This window comes from Gopherus flavomarginatus, chromosome 4 (genome assembly GCF_025201925.1).
Source record: "Gopherus flavomarginatus isolate rGopFla2 chromosome 4, rGopFla2.mat.asm, whole genome shotgun sequence".
Taxonomy (NCBI): Eukaryota; Metazoa; Chordata; order Testudines; family Testudinidae; genus Gopherus; species Gopherus flavomarginatus.
The window spans coordinates 210,827,526-210,850,474 of NC_066620.1; the positions used below are offsets into that span (position 1 = coordinate 210,827,526).

Consider the following 22,949-nt stretch of genomic DNA (forward strand, 5'->3'; position numbering starts at 1 on the left):
AGAGGTTGATCCAGAGAAAAACATTTTTTTTCCCACAAATGACAGCCATTAGCAAGTTAAAAGAGAAAAATTTCCACCCCCTACTGTCCAGCAATGAAAGGGTTAACACTTTTTAAGCAGAACCGTTGCAAGAATTTCCCAAAATGCAAGCACTGGAGAAGACTAATGTGAAAGCTTATTTTGCAATTATCTGAGCAATTTTCTCTCCTTATTCTGCCTGGACCTTCGAGGTTTTTAAACACATGCAGTAGGATGTGTCAGAAATAAGAATAAAATGAAATGTTAAAATCAATATTAAAATCAATGAATCTTTTTGCATGCAGCATAATGCCCTCATCACTCTAAAGTGCTATTACATTCAGAACTGCCCTGGCACAAAACCCACATTTAGTTTGTGCATTTAAGTGCCATCTTCCCGCCCCCCTTTTTTTAAATTAACATTTGTAAAGCATTACTCTTTCATTTGTCCTCTAAGCATGACTGATTCAAACAACAGTGGTGATGAATAAACAGCTAGAGCAAAGATCTTCAAAACCAGGAATTTAACTTCAGGTATTGCTCCTGTATATGCAGCTTGTTTTTCCAAAAGGTGCTCAACACCCAGCATCTTCCATTTACTTCAGTGGGAGCCACTAGGAACTCAGCACTTTGGAAAGCAGTTCACTTATTCGGGAGTCTAACTTTAGGCTCTCCTATTCTTGAAAATCCTGGCCCTGACAGCAGTTTGAAGGCCACAGTATAACAACAAACTTCAGCACAACGCTGGATGTCTAGGCAGATGCACCAAGTTACAGAACTGATAAAACTGTCTAAGTTATTTCCCACCGTAAAAATGTTAAACCAAATTGAGCATTTGGGTATTTCTTACCATGATTGGGACACCAATGTCTGGCCACAAGAGGTCTTCGGACGGAAGTTTGGGGGAGTTCCACACTACTACAACTTTATTTAAGTAAGGGAGTCCATTGAGTCTCTCTAGGGAGTTCATTAACACTTCCTCCCGCTCGTAGGTTAACATGACTACTGTGAACTGCTCCCTTGGGACATTGCCACCCAAGGCAGCTTGGAACTCTTTCCCAGAACCACCTGCTCCTCCTCCAATTGGTCGAAATCCAGTCCCAGACCCAAGGAACTTAGCTTCTGAAGGTAAAATGGGATCAAAGGGTGTATGTGGAAAGAGGTGGAAAGGACCTGGAGCTGAATTCCAATTCCTGTAGATATCCATTGCTGTGAGAGTAAAATTGCGAAGGTATTTGGGAGATGCATAGGGTGGTTCTGTTTCCACAGGCCCCAGGTCTAAGTCACCATTGTCTGCCATGTTGGGGTCAGTACCAGCAGCTTTGCCAGAGCGGTGAGGAATCTCCACTGCAGTTTCTTCTCGAATAGGAGCAGCCGGGATTTGAATTCGAGTCCTTATGATGGCTAAGACTGTGCTGAATACATTGTCAGAGGTGGAGAAGTAGGTCTCCCACAAGAAGCGGCCCTGCCTCCTCATGGTAAGGAGATCATTGTCAGAAATGCTTCTCAGAAGAAAGTGCACTTCTGTGATACGTGGCTTTGGTATGATTAAGGCTGCCTCGTTCCACCGGATCATATCATGATAGGGCAGCTGAACTTGTTCTCCAAGAATCACTGGGATGGCTCCGACTTCCAGAGCCTCAAAGAGTCTCATGGTACACCCAGCAGAGATCAATAGATGGGTGTCCCCTGGTGTGATTATCAGTGCAAAAGTAGATAGCTTCAGTAGCTCTAATCTGTCATCCCTTTCTCCACAAAGAGCCCACTCAGTGGGCAGACTTGCCTTAGGCTGGTTCTTACAAGTGAATTCCACCAGGACAAAGTCCAGTTTACTGTCTTGGACAGCCTTCAAGGTGGTAATGATCCGATCATCATAGTCAGCTGGGGCATTGCCTTCGATTTCCTCTTCAAACGAACGAACCTCTTGCAAGCTGGATCGAAGAGACTCTATTTTCTCTCCCTGGAAACTGAACAGGTACTTTCGCTTTACTGGCACCTGGGGTGGGATCTCTAGGAAGTTGGGTTCGGACATTGCATGGACTAGAGGCGATACAACAATATCAAAACCTGGCCGATACTGTACATCATAAAAGGTGGATTGGGCAATCATGGCGCGCCCTGTGCTGATGTTATAGATAAAGTTCTGAGTTTCCGATTTCCTCGATAAATTAATGATGAGATGGTTGTGTCCATCAGTTCTCCAATATGGCAAAGAGTGCAACTGTTGCTCTAGTTCAGTAGGTTTTGGCATTATGGGCTCTTGCATTTCCCCCACTAAAATTATATACACACAAGCAATGTTTGCGTTTTCAGTAACATAAACATTAGTTCTGACAGTTGCCTCAAAGGCTTGCTTAATTAAAGGGTCTAAGGCGCTACCAAAAGGGTACTGATCACTGTTGTAGACATACACTGGGAAGCCAGATGTCAGTGGGCAGCGTGAGTAGTCAAAGCAGTTGTGCAGCCTGCAGTTCCTGCTGGATTTTGGCAAAGGCAAGTTAGCTTCATCTTTGTCTGGCAGCAGCCGGATTGGCAAGGAGAGCTTTGGCTGGTTCTGAGCCATCAGTTCTTTGTAGGAATGCTCAGTCTGGCTGATGACATTCTTCAGCTGCAGGAGATCCTGCTTGGCGTTTTCTATGCTCTTCTTGCAGGCTTCAATTTTCAGGTTCAACTTGGCGATCTCGCTGTTGAGCTCCTGTCGCTTGGCCTCCAGCTGGAGCAGCTCCTCGCTGACTGACTCACGGATGCGGCATAGGTCCTGGACATGCTTCACCTCACACAACTCATTTCCGGTGCGGGGGCCGAAGATGCGCTTGCCGGCATCATCCGCGTCATCAATGGTGGTCAAGTAGTAGTGGGCGATGAGGGGGAAGAAGACGAGGATGATGAATAGGGTAAAGCTAAGCCAGGTGAGCCGGATCCGACTGGACCATCGTAACATCCAGGGTTGGCCACCATTCCCCACTCCCCCATTCCGCAACATGGTATACCCAGTCATGAGTCTGAGAGTTGGTGCGCGCCCAATCACGTAGGATCAGTAGCCATAACCAAAACAGTTTTTATTAGCAAGTCTCTGAAAGAAAATGTTATTGTGCCTGCTTAATAAGGGGCCAATAAAATGGAAATTTCATCTTCTTGTCGTGATGATGGCTGTCTCCAGCCTTTTTGTTGCAAATGCAACTTTTGGTCCGATTAGAATCAATCATCGAACTCCTCCCTTGATCGCTGGTTAACTGGCTGTTGCTAGTAGTGTGGTGTTGTCATGGCGACAAAAACACAATGGGATCAAGTCGACCTGTTACTGCTGCTCTTGACATCTTGTATTACCATCCAATGAATATGCAGAATCAACAGCCATAGTTGAAAACAAGCTGGAAGAGACTTGGATAAGCATCAGTCTCTCTCATCACCTCTGCGCTGTTGATACTCTGCCATGCCTATAAAAGAACAATACAGTCAGACAGGGCAAAAATGACACCTTACTAAACTATAAAACAACAAAGACATTTACTAAAAGAAGCTGTACAGTCACAATCATCAGCATTCTGATTCACTATTGCTTGTCTGATACCTCCTTGTGTAGTACTTACAAACCTGAGGAACTGATAGGATTCATTAGACACGCACAGCTTTCTGCAGGGCAGTTCTATCAAAGGACTTGATAAAAGCTGCGTGGTCCAGCAGTCAGAACAGAGAGTAGCAGTCAACAAATCGGATTTTCTATTCCTGTCTCTGCCACTGACTCGCTGTGACACACTGGACAAGTCACAAACTTTACATGCCTCAGTTCCCCACCTGTAAAAATGGAGATACTAATAGTAACCCATCTTTTTATGGCATGTTGTGATCCTTAGATAAATGGCACCACAGATTTACAAATTATTACTGCTACCACATGTTTGTGTCAAAATACCCCATTCTAGTCTTGGGCCCCATCTGAATTAAAAACTGATCATCTTATACAATTGCATGAAGGATTTGCGATTTGGACAAGCAACACTTGGGGGACTAGCTTTATATGGTCAGCCGAATTTTACTTATGACCATATGCAGGCATGCATTATATACTTTCACCTTGCTGCACTGGCAACCCCTGCTTTCCTATGACCACCTTTTGTCTGAATTCAGTTGGCCTTATAAAATATGCCTAGGGGGTAGGGAATTAAATAACTGATTTGTGTTTTCCATACATGATGGATATTCTTAGGACATGTTGATGCTCTGTATAAAGAGTATTATTTATTATAAGGTGCAAACAAACCATAAAAAGACATGATCATGAGAATGAGGGTCATAAAGATGTGCTATATTAAATTATTGATTTGATATTCACCTTTACATTGTAAAGGGCAAATTTTCAACCTGTGGGATCTTAAAATTGCTCTGATCAAACTCAATCAATCATAAGGGACCATAGTCACTCTTGGTGAAATGCCACTAACCTCCACCAATATGAATTTGGCCCAAGATACACAAGTTTAGACACCAGTGAAAACAAATCTTACATGATTACGTAAACAAGGGGATGATCTGAGATGCTCCTCAAGCAATTCCCACAATAAAAGTAGTAATCCAATTTCAGCAGGTCCTAGCTGGCATCCACTAGAGAGAGTTGCTACTAATAAGCAGAGACACAAAATATATGCCACCTTTTTGTTCTGTGTTTGTGCAGCGCCTACCACAATCAGGTTTTGGTCTGTGACAGGGGCTCGTAGGTGACACCACAATGCAAATAAAACAAAACATACTATACCGCTTTTATGAACTGCTTTATCAACGGCCCTATGGCCATTATGAAAATGCAATTGTGCCAAGATTAGGGAGTCACACATCAACCCTCGTGGAGTTAGCTGGAATCTTACTTACTGTCTTTGGTATTAAGTTCATCCACTAGACTAAGCTCGATAACTTTATGGAGGGGATGGTATAATAGAATAGTCTAATTTTGGCAATTAATTGATCTTTGACTATTAGCGGTAAATATGCCCAATGGCCTGTGATGGGACACTAGATAGGGTGGGATCTGAGTTACTACAGAGAATTCTTTCCTGGGTGCTGGCTGGCTGAGTCTTGCCCACATGCTCAGGGTTTAGCTGATCGCCATATTTGGGGTCTGGAAGGAATTTTCCTCCAGAGCAGATTGGCAGAGGCCCTGGGTTTTTTTTGCCTTCCTCTGCAGCGTCGGGCACGGGTCACTTGCTGGAGGATTCTCTGCACCTTGAAGTCTTTAAACCACAAGTTGCCTGAGCTATTGAAGTCCTCATGGGTCAGGGGTTTGTTACAGGAGTGGGTGGGTGAGATTCTGTGGCCTGCGTTGTGCAGGAGGTCAGACTAGAAGATCATAATGGTCCCTTCTGACCTTAAAGTCTATGAGTCTATGAGAGGCTGCACTGGCAATAAATAAAACGTTACAAGAGTCTACTCTCCAGTGCCGAAGATGACCAACTAATATCTCACTGAGCCCGTTCAAAGCTCCAGTACATTCGTGGGTATTTAACAAAGAAGAAATAAAGGCACAAGGAGAGCTTGTCCCAAACTGATACCTGAAAAATGGCAGAATGGTAAAGAGAGACGTCACTTTGGCAGAGTGTGGGTGGGAGAGAAATCAGGAGTAATTTTCAGTTTAGAACATTAGCATACACCAGAAAATCAATCGAGGATTCAGAGCTTAAGCAGCCAAACCATCATTAAAAGAGACCGTGTGTGGGGAGGAGGGGGAAGAGAAATAACCCATCCTGATAATACAGCCACAATTCCTAAACCTATTTTCATCACAAGGGCACCTGTTGTGTTAATGATTAAATGGGAATCCTCCCCAGCCCCTACTAGCAACACTTAGAAGCTGGACAAGCAGCAAGGACAGTGAAAAATCAAGGGACGTCACAAATTCATAATGTTGCCCAGCAAAGGACATCAGCGGAAATCTCAGAAGGCTGGGAAGATAAAAGCGCTAGAAAGTCAGGAAAAGGTTAAATCAGCTTTCTTGCTTCCTGGTAAGTATGATCTGTGTGGGAGGCCTAGGCTCTCCTAGCAGAACATTTTAATAACATTCCCTGCACACTAGCTTCCATTTGTATGTGCTGAGGTGGAGGGCTGGCAGTGAATGCAAATCTCCCATTTTTCTGCATGAGGCTGTCAGTCATGCACAGAGAGAACTGATAACAACAGGATCCTTTCACTGTGCCCCGGGGCCACATTGCTGTCGCTAGGTATTACCGAACAGAAAGGTTTCATTATGCGCAAATGTACGAAGCAAATGATTAACTAAAGGCAAAAAAGTTTTTAAAGTTTATTTAAACTCATTATTTTAAAAACGCTTCCATTTGTTACAGGAAAGACTGACTCATGGCCATTAGCACCAACTCACATAAATACAGCTCCAGAAGCACCTCTCCAGACTTCCAGTTATTGCTCTTTCCATCACTGAAATGCAGCTGTCTCTGGGATGAGCACTAGCAGCCATTTAAACAGGGGTGACAAAATGTTTAGGATGGGAAGTGAAGAACATTGAGGTAGATCCACAGCCTCAATGAGGTCAGTGGAGCTATGACGACATACACCACTCAAACCTAGAGGTGGAGTTTCAGGTACACAGACTGTAATAACTCCAAAAATCTGACCAACATAGGTCACCACTCCTAACTCTTGTGACAAACACTATAGGACCCTCTATCAGAAATCTGGCACCTCCAACAGCACAGAACCCCCTGGTATTATTCTAGGGCACTGGTTCAGTGTCAGTTCAGAAAGGGGGAGCGCTGTCTGCCATGGTGATGGGCATGACAAAGGAAATACTATAAAGAGAGTTCCTGCCACACCCTGGCTTTCCTTGGAGGACTCTAACCTTCAGGCCCATTGCTGCCTGTAGCAGGGTAGACCCTTGCTTCTGCCCTGAAGGGGTTAAAAACAGCCCTGGGAAGAGGCTGTGCCTGGAGAAAGCAGCCTTTAGGCTAGGGCAAGAAGCCTGGGCTGATTGGGAGAAAGCAGGCTCAGCTGTGGCCATGCTCCAATCAGGCCCAGCTGGCCCCTATAAAAGGCTGTGAGCCAGAAGCCAAGACAGTCTCTCTCTAGCTGTAGAGAGAGAAAGGCCTGGCTGCAGGAAGCTGGACATAAGGTATCTGAGTGAAGCAGGGCTGGGGAAAGGCAGAGGAGCTGGGGAACTCTAGCCTGGAAAGCCCCAGGTTGCAGCCCAGCATTGGGCTAATAGGTACTGGGGGTTGCAGAGGGCAGCCCAGGGGTAGGCCAAGGCAGCAGGTCCAAACCCTCTTTGCCAGTGATGAGTAGGCTGATACTGCAGTCTGCCCCAGGGTGTGAGGCTAGACAATGACTAGCAGTAGCCATATACTGAGGCAAGGTGGGGATAGAGGGTGGGGGTTCCCTGGGGAGGGGAAACCCTGAAAGGGGTTACTGCCAGGGGGCAGCACCCCATGTAAAAGGGCACCGGGTCCAGGGAGGGACACATGGGCAAGAGGACAAACGGATCACCAGCCTGCAGAGGGTGCGCCAGAGCTGGAACTGAGCTAATTCACGAAGTCACCAGCAGGAGGCGCTGCAGGGGTGAGTCCGCCCGTCTACACTGCCCCTCTCCCCTTCATCATCAGGTTTGTTCTGTGCCACAACTAACTTCAAGCAGTGTCCTGTCAGCACCTCTTGCCGCCCTTCTGGCCCCCACTCCTGCTGGCCCCAGAGGCCTGGAGTTCAGTTTCCAGAACATCTTATGGTGGTTAACCCAGTAACAGTCTATGAACTAGGATTCTCTTAATTTCTCCTCCCCCTTTGGGAGACAGGGCAGAGCCACAGACGCATATAAGGCACCGTTTCCCAAACTCACTAACAGCAGCTGCAGGAGCACATTCAAGCAGCTCTATTTAAGGGCTTTGTGAATGTCAGGGTCTGTGCTACAGTGCAGATCTCCTGCGTGACCTTGGAAGAGTCATCGAGTCTCTCCTGTGCCTTAGTTTCCTCTCTGTACAATGAGGATAACAGCACAGTCCTGCATCATGAGAGGGCTGGAAGGATAAATACATTAAAGATCACGAGGCACTCAGATACCATGGTGATGGGAGCCACTGAAATACTAAATCAAAAAAAGGGGGCCCCTGTGCGGGGAGTTAGTGCCTGGTGCTCCTGGAATGGCCGGAGGAAAGCTTGATATCTCAGGGGCTGGAGTCATCCCCACAGTCTGCTAAATGCGATCTTCATTAAACTGCCCTGGATCTAAACATAATTAGTGAAGTTCCATCATAAACAGACAGAGCACTTAAGGGCCAAATCCTGTGGCAAAGAGGCAGGACCAGGACCCTAAAATAGCACTAGTATCAAGGAAATGCTACATTCTGGCCCACTACCCTTGACAATGATTGCTTACAACTATTCTGCCTCCTGATCCTTCCAGCGGCTCCCCATTCCGTAAATTCTGTTTACACAGAACAAATTAACAAAGTGCATCCTCCCCTGTCCTAAAACATGAAGCATGAGAGTGAAAGAACTCTGTGCATTTAGAAACCTGAAACTTCTTCACTGTTTCTGTTGATGCTAACTCCAAGGCCACAAGACAGACAGTTTGGAGAGGTATTTTAAATACAACACATATGATTTGGGATCAGTTAAAACTATTGACTGTCAGTCTGAAATACGTGCTAGTGATAATGAAAGCATGTTAGACACACTTTCAGGCTGACTTCCTTACTAAAGGTTTCATCCCCCACCAGCCAGATGCTGCTGAACATTCCTTTTGGTTTTATTAAGACACACATTTGTTGTTAGGATTTTAAAAAAGAAAGAAGAAAAAGCCCAATCTGGTGGTTTTAGGATGAGAGCTTGCAATTTTTCTTTCAAGAGCAATAAGCATCCACTAGGTAAGAGACTGTTACTTCCCCTTCAGGAAGGGAATCCTTGAACAGAAAGAATATATTAATTCATTTAACTCCACAGACAACACAATCTGACTCCAAAGAACTGTTAAAAACAGAATCCTGTCTAGAGAAAAGGCATGTTCCCATTTTAAGGTAACAACTGGTACCTGATACACCTAATTACACAAAAGGGCAGGTAAATTTCACAAGTGATCAGAAGCTGTTATGGTGATAACCCTCCCTAATTGCTGATCTCCTCAAATGACTATTCCTGAAAACATTCCCCACCACCTCTCACTAGTCAACCGACTTTGCCATTTCTATTATATTGGGGATAGCTTTCTTTTAAAAAGGCTTCCCTCAGTTACAAAGATCTCTTTCCCAGGAAGTTCTTTGCCCTGCAGTACTAGGTTACAAAACTAAATTGTTGGCCTGTTTCACTGCAGCACCTTTCTTAGACCTGATCCACAGATATTTTCCCAACTTGCTTCCTTCTAAAGCAGAAGGAACACATAGTCTAATGCAGTTCCCTCTGCTTCTGAATTCTAGTTCAACGTACTAGGACAGTTTTATGCTCAAGTACTGGTGGAAAGTCATCATCATTGCTCATGGCTATTCGCAGTCGCCAAGTTCCATCTGCACATACTTGACCCTTGAACGCACCTGGTCTTTGACACATCTCCCTCCCCCCCTTTACCTTCAGATAGTTAATGAGATGTCATTCTTCTCTGAACACATTTCTGAAATGAACCTTGGAAACTTCAAGCTCTTCAGTGAAAACAGATCTTGAATTGCCATTAGACAACTCTCTATTGAATAGATCAGTGGAACACAGGGAATGTACCAAGCCTTCCAGAAGGAACAATCTACATGGCTCCTTCCTCTACTAGAGGCTACAATCTACATGGCTCCTTCCTCTTCTGCTGCACACCTATCCCCATCTTCTCCACCTCTCGCCTATTTCCGTTTATCTACTCTCGACCAACCAATCCACCATGGAATTTAATTGCTGCTCTGCAAAAAATGCTGAGTTACATAATTTATTTTACTCCAGGTATAAAGCAAATTGCAACCTCCATCACTACAACTGCTACTATCAGCCTTGCTAGCAGACTCAGCAGAGATGCCACATACTTAATGAGCCATGGCACATGAACAAACTTTCTTCTTGTTCAGACAAGGCTGATGTGAACCTCTCCTGGCTGGTACTGAAGTACCTCGTGCAGGCAGCATTCATTGGCACCGCCTCTGCTCTACTTGTTCTGACCTGAATATATGGCTTCCGTCTCCAAGGCTGTCAATATGGCATCATTCACCAGCACTAACATTGCTTTATTCTTTTTAAAGAGAAGACAGAAAAATCAAAAACTTCTATATTGCTCCGAAATTAAGAAATATACCTTCTTCCTCTACCTCTTGGGGAAGAAGACGGCTGGCTAGAGTGTAACCACAGGAAGGAAATACGCTCACCCACTTCTGTATCTAGGTTTAGGCACTTGTGTGAAACACATTCACAGGGCTCTCAAAGAAACGATTACATCCCAAATCTGCAATCTGTTGGCAAACACGAGCATTTGACGATTTTCCTTTGCAGCTGAACAAGGAGAGTAAACCTATTTGGTGTGTGCTTTAAGGTATCACTGGAAAGTTGCCCAACATGCAAGTTCTGCTAAAAGAAGAGCAGATGGAAAATTCATTCTGAAGTGACTTACATGCTATGGCCTCAGGGATCATCACTGTGGATTTGAGCCAGAGTAAATTCTCCCAGGCTAAGATCAACACTGCTACCTGTGCAACAGACAAAAGCCTAGTAATTGTAACTTTGGAGGACAAGGTGCAGCCATATTTCCCCCCCCCCCCATCATGACTCAGTTTTCAACCAATGCAGGAGGCATTTAATAAATTCAAATCTCACAGCTAAGTCATACTTGCCCTGCCCACCCTTTCCCAATATATACATACAGAAGGGTCCCTCCACATAGAGATCTCATCCTTCCCACACTGAATAGCAAGCAGCTGGTAGCAAGGCACCGCTTCTCCCTTATGATGCTACAAAAGGTTTTCCTGTAAATTTGGGATCCATGCAGGGGGAAGGGACAGGGACTGCATGTGTGGGTAGCTCCAACACTGGGCGGGGCTGGAGTGATAATATTATTTCTTCCACTGTGTGGTAGTCTTCACTAAAGGTACCACAGCCTGCAGATCCCTGGGGGCAGTGTGGCCAAGGGAAGTCCCAGGTACCATGCATTGCTAGGAAGTCACTGGTGGGAGTGATGAAAGGGAGCAGAGTGCAACACGGTCTCTCTGTGCAGATTACACGGAGTTTACTATGGCAGGAGGGAAATCTGGCCCTGAGATTGGACAGAGAAGTATCTGATGTCTGCAAAAGTGGGAATTGAGAGTCTCTAGTAGAAGTCATTTCAGACACCCTCTCTTCCCCCAGTTTTCAGTGGTGAAGCATGCTCGCTGCTTTAACCTCCATAGCACCTAGAGGATAATGATTTAGCCACCAGTGCCTGTTTTCCAGTCACTGGTGTGAACACTCCACTTCAGACTTGCACTGTTGCTAAATGCCAGTATTTACAGGCTCCCTGAATATGGAACAAGAAGTTCAGTCTGCTGCTGAAAGGATCATTGTGATCAGTGTTAAAACTCTGTTGACAATTGTGAATTCCCACCAGCCAAATTTGGAATTCTTCTTCTGGTCCAGATCTGAAGAAGAGCTCTGTGTAAGCTCAAAGCTTGCCTCTCTCACCAATGGAAGTTGGTCCAATAAAAGATCTTGCCTCTCTAATATCCTGGGACCAACATGGCCTCAACATCACTGCACACAGCCATGTGCAACAAAACACACTCAACTAGCACCAGTAGATGACTACGCTGATGAGCTATATGCCCAGTGGTGAGATATGTTTGCATACTCGGTGATGTTTATGACAGACTATGGAAAAAGAATGGGGATGTTACGCCAATGACACAGCAACACTGCTTTCCCTGCTCCAATTGCTGAACTGCTCTCACATAAACTAGGAGCCAGCACTCCTGGGTTTTACTCCCAGTTCAGGTGCTGTCTCTGTAACCTTGGGCAGGGCACTTAAGCTCAGTGCCTCAGTTTCCCTGCCTGTAACATGGGGAGGAGGACACTCCCTACCTCATGAGTATGCTAAAAGGCACAAACAGTTTAGGTTGCACTTTTATAGAACCTTTCACCCCAAAGCACTTTACAAAGAACCCATGTAAGTACAACTCACACTTTGCAATCCCTTCCAGAGAGGCAGGATGGGCAACAACCCAGGACTTGAGAGACAGGAGTTCAAGTCCCTGCTCTGCCACAGACTGTCTCTCAATTCCTCTTCTCTAAAATGGGGATAACAGCACTGCCCTACCTCATAAGTTCTTCCAGGCCCTTCCCCCTCATCAAGGTAATAGCTAATCATCTTACAAACATTAATTAAATTTATCGTTATGACCACCTCTGAGCTACAAGTGTCATTAGCATCATTCTACAGATAGGGAACCAAGGTACAGCAAAGCTAAGTGACTTGCTCAACGCCCGCAGAAAGTCTGACAAAGTTGGGAATTCGACCCAGATCTAAGTGCCCTAACCACAAGACCATCCTTCTTTCAACGTGCATTTTCCAGCAGCTTGATTCCTGTGTTTCAGTTCCTTTCCTATAGGGTTGGGCATCTGACTTGTCAAATAATGTCAAATATTTTAAAGCATTAATAAATTAGAACAGTAACAAAGAAGAGAGAGTCTTTATGGTCTCCCAAAGACATAGCCTTAGCTAAAGACTTGTGTGTAATTACAAAGAGATAATGACAACGTTATTTTAACTCAGAGAAATGTGAAACAATGAAATGAAGTGCTAAAAAATGAAAGAACAGCACCATGATGCAATCAAAAAGTAGGTTGCTGCCTACCTCAGAGCATTGTTGCTGGAGTATTTGACAATATTTGACCGTGGTTAAATAATAGGCGGTCAACTGACATCATCTGACCAGAGAGACAAGGTGGGTGCAGTAATATCTTTTACTGGCTCGATTTCTGTTGGTAAGAGACAAGCTTTCGAGCTACACAGATCTCTTCCTCAGGTCAGTGAAAGGTACTCAGAGTGTCATAGCTAAATACAAGGTGGAATGGATTATTTACCATAAGAAGTTAACACATATTTCAAGGGACCACTCAAGGTGAAGTGGCCCATTTGACCCGCTTGACAAAGCTACTTTCCCACTCAGGTCTTTTCCAAAGATTTCCCAATACACTGCTTCACATATACAGCTCTTTAGAGTTCACAAGAATGCATTAAAACAATAGTGCTAATAAACCTTTTTTATTTTATTTTATTTTATTTTTTACATTTTTTTTTCTTACAGCTGCAAGCCCGGAAACATTTTTGTGCACAAAGAAATAACAGCATAAAAGAAAATCCTTTTATGCTCTGCAGAACTGAGGGTGGAAACAGCTTCTGGACACAAAATTACACTACACTGCTAATCCCAGAACAGGAAATCAATTGACAGAGCTTTAGAAGCAACCCTGGGCAAATTTGACAGCTGTATGATAACCGACTTCATAATGACACTAAGTTTCACTTTAAAAACATGCTAGACAATTTCTATTGCCTGGAAACTGACAGTGCTTGAGAGGCAAGTTCTTTACTTTGCTATACAGCAGATACAGCCCAGGCAGGAGTAGCACAGGAGATATTTATCTCTGGCCCAGATCCAGAACAACAGAAAACAAAGGGGAATGTCCAGTGGTGAAAATGAGAGAGAGAGAGAGAGAGAGATTTTTCACTAAATTCTTCATTTCTTGTTCTGATCTGGGCCAGGTGTGTGTTTCACAATAGCCCACCTCCATCACATGGACAGTATGGCCTATGCATTCTTGCATTCACTGCAAATTCTTCCCCTTTGCTGAATTTGGTGCTAGTATCTTTGGCAGTGCACAGAAGTTTGTTCTTCCTGCCCTTAGGTGGAACAGGTAGGAGGAGGAGATTTTAGTCTCAGCCCAGGTTAACAACAATTGGTTAAACCATCACCACCAACAGACCTCAATGTGCAGTTGGAGGAACCAACTTTAGGGCAAGAGGTTAATTCAGCCCTTAGCCACCTTTACCATTCAGTCCATCGTCTCTCTGCTGAGACTGCTAACAAGGGTGTAGTTAGGCCAGGTGCTTTCTGTGAGATGAACCCTGCCCACGGGCAAGGAGAGTGTGTCCAAACTCACCTACCACAGGCCCTTTGTAACATGGTCTAGATCAGTCTGCTCACTCAGCTCTCCCTCGTGCTCGCACTGCCTCATGCCAGTGTTTCCTTAGGCACCATTTGAGGAGAAGAATCCAACCGTTCTGATCAGATACTCCTGATTCAACTTCCTGTGAGCTCTGAGTTCAGCTGCTCGCTGAGACACACACCAGAAGTGACCCCCGATTTTACTACTCCCTTGTCCAATCCCACTTATACTAAATAAAAGCAAATATTATTATTAAAGTTATTATTATTATTTTATTAAAGTTGTTTAAAGAAATCTCTTCTAACCTAGTGGGTGGCTATGAGAAGTATCCCTTCCTTCCCTAACCAGACTGCACATTTTAGTTATAGGGTGCTACTGGAGAAGATCAAACATCATACACAGTAAATGAACCAGTGCCTCCCAGCTTATTCTGGGCATCACTCCCTTTCTGCTCCAGAAGCCTGAGCCGATAACAACTGAAATGGAAAGCCCCCCACTGACATTATTACTGGGCTTTGGACCCCTAAGTCACAGTCTGTATATGCCTCCAGACATCTTTGGAACTCTGTGTCTGGGAAACCCTGACCTCTGTTCTTTTATACGGAAGTAAAGAGTTTACCCAGCTCTGCATGCACTGTGAAATGACAGAGGTGCTCTTGAGCCAAACTACATTGCGATACAACTCATTCCTTTTTGTTGCACCCCAACTTGACCAGGTTAACCCTGCTGCTCACAGACTTCCTTTCCTTATACTGCCTGGTAATAAGTTTTCCTGTTTAGGTGGAGATTGTTATGCATGTAATAAAAGATCTCCCCTACTTCCCAGGAATGCCTCTGAGCAAAGGGGCATGGCACTGCACGTGGCCTCATTAGCCCAGTAAATTGCCTTCAGCAACTTTTGGAGATGCTTATGAGTAAATGGAGGTAGCTCCCCATTTCAGAAAGCCCAATCTAGCACGCTGTGTAACTAAATTACCATAAGTATTGTAATCACCGATATTTATATGGCATGCAGAATTCCCATCTGACAGGCACAGTGCATCTCAAAACAGGCTAGGTCGTCTGACTCAGCACTGAAGAATCATCAGTCTGTAGCAACTCTTGAATCCTATTAACCAGGACTAGATTCAAATTAATAACCTACAGGTACAAGGCTCCTTATTCCATTACCAGTCACTAAGCCTACCAGGCCCCTCGGAAGAAGTATATTCTGTTATCTTTCTGTTCCACCAATGGGCTTGTCACACAGCAACAGCCTTCCAACTAGCTGGGCATCTTCTCTATGGCAGTGACCTATTCCAGATACTTCAGAGGAAGGCAATTCGTTTGGATAAAACTGTGCAATACCCTACTATGGGATATATTTCTTGTCCTGAAGAACAGGGATGAATACCCTTTTTAAGGGTGAACTATGAAAAAAGGTTTACTGTCACCACCTTCAAAGCTCTATGTAGCTCTGCCCCTCCCTACTTATCCTCTGGCGCAAAGCTCCATGCAATCTCCATTCCTCTGCACTCTGCCAACACCTCCAACCTCACCTCATGGCATACAATTATGGTAATGCACGTATCTATGCCATGCCAAGAGTCCTAGCCTAGACCACTGTGATATCACAGGTAACTCAACCAATCACCACCCTTACTCTACAGCTAATATGCATGCAACAATTTCATTGCTTGTGTGAGGGAGACTACACAGATGGTGGATTACTTGACTCAACTGCCACATCCATCTTTCAGCTACTAGTACCAGTATAACTCCTCATATAGACACACTTATTCTAGTATAAGAGTGCTTTTTTTGTGTGTGTGTTTATTTTAAACATCTTCCCACGTAATAACTAAGCTGGAAAAAGGAACTCAGACTGAAATAAGAGTGACCACACAGGGGGCTATATTGGAATAACTGTCTCAGTTTAGAGGCACTCATTAATTTATACCATGCAGACAAGTCTGAAGGAACTTGAGCAGCAGCTGAAATTACTGGGAGAAACCAAGGAAGCAACATCAGGAAGGAGCTGACAGAGACATGGTAAGTCAAAGTCAATGTCCTGGATCTTCATGAAGAAGGCAGAAATCTATGGAGTCTTCCAGGCTTGTCATCAACAACACATATTGTAGAGGAGGAGACAAAAAACAGGCCAGAGATAGAACAGCCAAACCAATGACTATGAAGAAAGCAGGGAGAAGGAGCCCCAGGAAGGTAGTAGCAACAAATCTCAATTAGAGTCTCCACAAGTGAGGAACTAAGATATCTGTGGCACAGGTAGAAAAGAATATGGTCCTCTGCCCCCTGGGTCTCAGCATAAGGCTGCCTCAATAAGAGTGCCAGGTATCTGAAAGAAGGCTAGAAATTTCCTACATGGGATCAAGCGATACCAATGTGTGTCTTTCAGACAAGACCTCTAAAGCTGGGGTCTTCTCTGCTCTGCATGGATAGGAGTGATACCACAGCCAAAGTTTCCTCATTCCTGCACCATTGCACAGCATACCATGTGTCATCTGACCATTGCCTTGCTGCCCACTGGTGGCTGTGAGTGCTGTATGTAGTGTATGAAATGCTTTGGGACCTTTCAGGCCAAATGGTGTTAATCTGAATGTTCTGCTTAGAAATTAAAGGGTACAGAGCCAAAAGTGAATTCCCTGCAAACTGCATGGAAACTTTTTAAAATCACCATAACAAGGACTCAGTTTAAAATGTATACTCCTCAAATTCAAAATCATAGTAAGAGAACCAAAACAATGCCACCATGGCTAAACAACAAAATAAAAGAAGCAGTTAGAGACAAAAAGGCATCCTTTAAAAAGTGGAAGTTAAATCCTAGTGAGGAAAATAGAAAAGAGCATAAATTCTGGAAAGTGAGGTGTAAAAATATAATTTGAAGAACAGCTAGACAAAGACTCAAAAAGAAACAGCAAAAAATTTTTAAAGTACATCAGAAGCAGGAAGCCTGCTAAACAACCAGTGGGGCTACTGGACGATCTAGATGCTAAAGGAGCACTCAAGGAAGATAAAGCTATTGTGGAGAAACTAAATGAATTCTTTGTATCGGTCTTCACAGCTGAGGATGTGAGTGAGATTTCCAAACCTGAGCCATTCTTTTTATATAACAGATCTGAGGAACTGTCCCAAACTGAGGTGTCATTAGAGGAAGTTTTGTAACAAATTGATAAATTAACAGTAATAAGTCACCAGGACCAGATGGTATCACCCAAGAGTTCTGAAGGAACTCAAACGTGAAATTGCAGAACTACTAACTGTAGTATGTAACCTATCATTTAAATCAGCTTCTGTATCAGTTGACTGGATGATAGCCAAGTTTTTAAAAAGGCTCCAGAGGTGATACCAGCAATTACGGGCTGGTAAGCCTAACTTCAGTACCAGACAAATTGGTTGCAATTATAGTAAAGAATAGAATAATCAGACACACAGATGATCATGATTTTTTGGAGAAGAGTCAACATGGTTTTTGTAAAGAGAAATCATGCCTCATCAATCTACTAGAATTCTTTGAGGGAGTCAACAAGCATGTGGACAAGGGGGGTTCAGTGGATATAGTGTACTTCGATTTTCAGAAAGCCTCTGACAAGGTCCCTCACCAAAAGCTCTTAAGCAAAGTAAGCTGTTATGGGATAAGAAGGAACGTCCTCTCATGGATCAGTAACTTGTTAAGATAGGAAACAAAGAGCAGGAATGAATGGTCAGTTTTTAGAATGGAGAGAGATGAATAACGGTGTCCCCCAGGGCTCTGTAGTGGGACCAGTCCTATTCAACATATTCATAAATTATCTGGAAAAAAGGGGTAAACAGTGAGGTGGCAAAATTTGCAGAAGATACAAAACTACTCAAGATGGTTAAGCTCAGAACAGACTATGAAGCATTACAAAAGGGACCTCACAAAACCGGGTGACTGTGCAACAAAACGGCAGATGAAATTCAGTGTGGATAAATGCAAAGTAATGCCCATTGGAAAACATAATCCCAACTACACATATAAAATGACGGGGACTAAATTAGCTGTTACTACTCGAGAAAGAGATCTTGGAGTCATTGTGGATAGTTCTCTGAAAATATGCACTCAATGTGCAGCAGCAGCCAAAAAAGCAACAAAATGTTGGGCATCATTAAGAAAGGGACAGATTGAACAGAAAATATCATATTGCCTCTATATAAACCAGGGTTGCCAATCCTCCAGGATCATCCTGGAGTCACCAGGAATTAAAGCTTAATCTTCAATTAAAGATTATGTCATGTGATGAAACCTCCAGGAATACATCCAACTAAAATTGGCTACCCAACTATAAATCAATGGTACACCCACATCTGGAATATTGCATACAGATCTGCTCCCCTCATCTCAAAAAAGATATATTGGAATTGGAAAAGTACCAGAAAGGCCAACAAAAATGATTAAGGGTATGGAACAGCTTCCGTATGAGGAGAGATTAATAAGACTGGGACTTTTCAGCTTGAAAAGAGCCAACTAAGGAAGGATATGACAGAGGTCTATAAAATCATGACTGGTGTGGAGAAAGTAAACAAGGAAGTGTTATTTGCTCCTTCTCATAACACAAGAACCAAATGTAAATTAATAGGCGTCAGGTTTAGGGTGAACAAAAGGAAGTACTTCCCCACATAATGCACAGTGAACCTTTGTAACTCTTTGCCAGAGGATGTTGTCTATAACAGGGTTCAAAAAACAACTAGGTAAGTTCATGGAGGGTAGGTTCATCAATGGCTATTAGCAAGGATTGGCAGGGATCCAAAATCATGTTCTGAAGTGTCCCTAGCCTCTGTTTGCCAGAAGCTGGGAATGGGTGACAGGGGATGGATCACTCGAAAACTGCCCAGTTCTTTTCATTCTGTCTGAAGCATCTGGTTCCAACCACTCTCTGAAGACAGGATATTGGGCTAGATGGACCTTTGATCTGACCCACTATGGCTGTTCTTATGTTCTGACAGGAAGACAGGATTACTTAGCCGTTGCAAACCATGGGCAATTTTGTCTGTCAAGTACTTTTTAGGATTAAAATATGTGGTCTAAAAAAAGGGGGGCATTAAGAAACAATTCAGTCAGTGGCACTGCGGCATGGAGACTGCTTCATGGCATGACAAAGCAGATGTGCTGTAATCAAAATGTCTTTGTCTATTAAAACTGTATCAGTTTCACAGATTAGTAAACTCCCTGTGGCATAAACAGAATTTATAATGAGCATCTGCAAGATACAGGAGCATCCATATGAAATGCAGCTGCTAGCATGATCTTCCTTGTCCACCCCTTGGCCACATCAACACACCTCCACCCCTCAGACCCTGCTATCTGAATCCCACCACAGGTTCCTCCCATTTCAGTACATCAGTGTGAAGCATTTGTTCTTCCCATCACAAATCTGCCCCCTCCCCACCTGTCTGCTCTTGATTTTTACTGCATCACTCCTGCCTTCTCTGCTCTGTCAATGACGCCAGCTTCTCTAGTGCTGCCCCATTTATGCACAGGATGTCCTCCAAGGACTAATCCATACGGCTATCACCCTCACCTAAAGACCCATCTCTACTTATAATAATTCAGTCAGTTGCTGATGGCTTGAGGGGTACACGGGGTGGCTCGTAGTTACTTTATCTATTTATAATTATTTTACAACTTTGCAAATGTCACTTGTCTTCTCAGATGCTAATCATCTCATGACAGGGACCGTGTCTTTCGATGTACACATGCAGCACCTAACAAAATGTGGCCACAATCCCGGCTGGTGCCTCTGAGCCCTACCGCAACACAAATACATAGCAATCTCACTCAAGCCTTGAACCAACTCACCTCTGCTTCACCTGCTCACACTGCAAAGTGCTCCAGGTAAACAGAAAAAAATAAGTGGAAAATTTCTCTTGCCAAATCCTTTAATATTTCAGAGCATCAAAAATTCCTGGGGAAAGAATGCAGGGTGATTGCATGGCTGATTGCCTCATGATGCCATCTAACAGAGCTTTTGGCTTCAATATTGCCTTGCAGGTTGTTCTATAAATGTTTTGATTGACACTATTTCCTGTGTGAATAAAAAAATCCCGCACAACAAATGTGCAAACCTGGTTATCTGGTCCGAAAGAATTTCCCTTTGATTATCTCATTTCTAATATTTGTCCTGTCACCTGGGTGGGATGTAACTTTCACCAAGATTGGGAGACTCTGAATCAGGAAGCCTTGCAACCCTCCTTCCACTTGCCATGGAATGGAGAATTTTGGATGCTAGGTCCATGAATGTCTATTAAGCCAAGATGATCAGAGATGCAAGCCCATGCTCTGGATGTCCCTAAACCTCTGACTGCCAGAAGCTGGGACTGGATGACAGGGGATGGATTACTTGATAATTGCCCTGTTCTATTCATCTGAAGCACCTGGCTCCAGTCACTGTCAGAAGACAGGATACTGGGCTAAACTGACCATTGGTCTGACTCAGTATGGCCATTCTTATGAGAATTAAGCTCTCTCTCTTAAGATTATGCAATCTTTACTCATTACAAGTGACTCATTTAGACTGCTTTAAATTTATAATACAGGTAATATATAATACTGGTAGATCTGTAGATCTTAAAGTGATTTACAAAGGAGGTCAGTATCATTATCGCCATTTTACAGATGGGGATACGAGGCACAGGATGAAATGACTTCTTAACGTCACCCAGCAGGCTACTGGCAGAACCAAGAATAGACCCTAGGCCTCCCAAGCCCCAGTCCAGTGCTCTATTCACTAGGCCAACCTGTCTGCCTACATCTTTCAGAGCAGGGATTGTCACCCCCTGCAATTACCAGCACAATGAGGCTCCAGTTCTGACTGGGGCCTTTCAGTGCAGCCTTCTGGAAAACAATGAATAATCCTCCTCACTCAACAGACAGATCCTCCAGTGGCATAATCCACCGCACAGCACTTAGTGACTCACCATTGCCACTTCCTGCAGCACAGAGCTGTCCCTTTGAAGTTTCCCACTCAAGTGCTGAATCATCCTGACCCTGTTTACTTTGCATTTCCCAAGAAGATAAAAGCACAGGGTGATTACGGCTATCGACATTGCAGGTACTATGCATCATTCATGCTTCAAATCCTACAGATCAATCTCAGCACAATTATCCCCTGCATATTTTTATTTCAGGTAGTCGTGAACACGTAACAGTAAGCGTGCAAGTATCAAGCAATGGAACCTGCACAATCCTAGTGTCACAGGTATTAACATTGTAACAAACCAGCCAGAATGTAGGTGAACTGCTGCTCTCCAGTGCATAGACTCCATATTGGAAGAGACCTCAGGAGGTCATCTAGTGCAGATGCTGGTGGAGACAGGGAGCTGATCCTCAGCAGGCACAGAGAAGATTTTCTCACGTTAAGAGCACGTGGTAGTGAGGTGCCTCACAATCCTGTGTACCCCTGAGAAACATCAGTCTCCAATTTCATTGCATGCCCCCTTATTCTAAATACTGTTGTGTTTATAGAGCAACTAGCACAGTAGGGCTGGGTCTAGTCAAGGCACTACAAATACAAATGAACAACAACAAGGATGCTCCCAATTTACCTTCGCTAAACTGTTTACTAGCTTAAATATGTTTGTCATCCCACCTCTCGATCATCTCCTCTCCGAATTACACAGCATTCATCTTTCAATCTCTCTTAGTACAGACATTCACAAAAAGTCCAAACGTGAAGATGCTAATGCCATGAGACAACCCTAGCACCCTCCTGTTCCCCAGCTTTCGATCTATATCCTGGTTCTCCTATACACTTTTCTCAGTGCTTTTTTCGGCAAAGGGGAGCTTCCTTGTGTCATAAACAGATAGCTAAGGGTTAACGTCTCTTTCACCTGAAAAAAAGTAACCTGAAACACCTGACCAGAGGACCAATCAGGAAACCAGACTTTTTCAGGTCTGTGGAGAGAAGTTTGTGTGTGAGTCCTTTGTTCTTGGTCTACTGCCTGTCTCTCTCTCGGCTATGGGAGGATTTCTGTTTCCTGCTTTTTAATCTTCTGTTTCCAAGTTGTGAGTACTGAGATCATAATACAATAGGGGTTATTGTTTTTTTCTTTTGTATTTACATGGTGTAGTTGCTGGAGTGCTTTGAATTGTATTCTTTTGGAATAAGGCTGTTTATTCATATTTCTTTTAAGCAATTGACCCTGTATTTGTCACCTTAATACAGAGAGACCATTTTTATGTATTTTTCTTTCTTTTTACATAAAGCTTTCTTTTTAAGACCTGTTGGAGTTTTTCTTTAGTGGGGAACTCCAGGGAATTGAGTCTGTGCTCACCAGGGAATTGGTGGGAGGAAGAAGTCAGGGGGAAATCTGTGTGTGTTAGATTTACTAGCCTGACTTTGCATTCCCTCTGGGTGAGGGGGAAAGAGAGATTAGCTCTCGGTACTTCTGTTTTCCAAGGCTGGAAACAGGGAGGGTGGAATCCCTCTGTTTAGATTCACGGAGCTTGTTTCTGTGTATCTCTCCAGGAACACCTGGAGGGGGGAAGGGAAAAGGTTTATTTCCCTTTGTTGTGAGACTCAAGGGATTTGGGTCTTGGGGTCCCCACGGAAGGTTTGGGGGGACCAGAGTGCCCCAAAACACTCAATTTTTTGGGTGGTGGCAGCTTTACCAGGTCCAAGCTGGTAACTAAGCTTGGAGGTTTTCATGCTAACCCCCATATTTTGGACGCTAAGGTCCAAATCTGGGACTAGGTTATGACATCTTGTCTTTCTTCCAAGATCCTTTGCAACATTTATGTTCTATTTCCATTCCAGTCATTGTCTGAGTTGTGCTGGGTTTGACTTTTGGTTGGTTTTTTTTTGCTCCCAATGTGTCACTCT

General features: G+C 43.9%; 1 protein-coding gene across 15 annotated transcripts in view; it reads right to left on the reverse strand.

The window, feature by feature from the left end:
* Positions 1 to 729: 729 nt before the first annotated feature.
* EXTL3 (exostosin like glycosyltransferase 3) overlaps positions 730 to 22,949 on the reverse strand; it is a 196,404-nt gene continuing 174,184 nt past the window's right edge. For 14 of the 15 annotated variants that reach the window (XM_050948792.1, XM_050948779.1, XM_050948786.1 and 11 more), the window contains one exon: positions 730 to 3,455. In XM_050948792.1, coding sequence (XP_050804749.1) covers positions 836 to 3,016 — 2,181 coding nt within the window. In that variant the 5' untranslated portion in view covers positions 3,017 to 3,455 and the 3' untranslated portion in view covers positions 730 to 835. Of the gene's footprint in view, positions 3,456 to 3,612; positions 3,814 to 22,949 lie in introns of all 15 variants that reach the window. The other variant, XM_050948790.1, reaches the window with a different exon arrangement.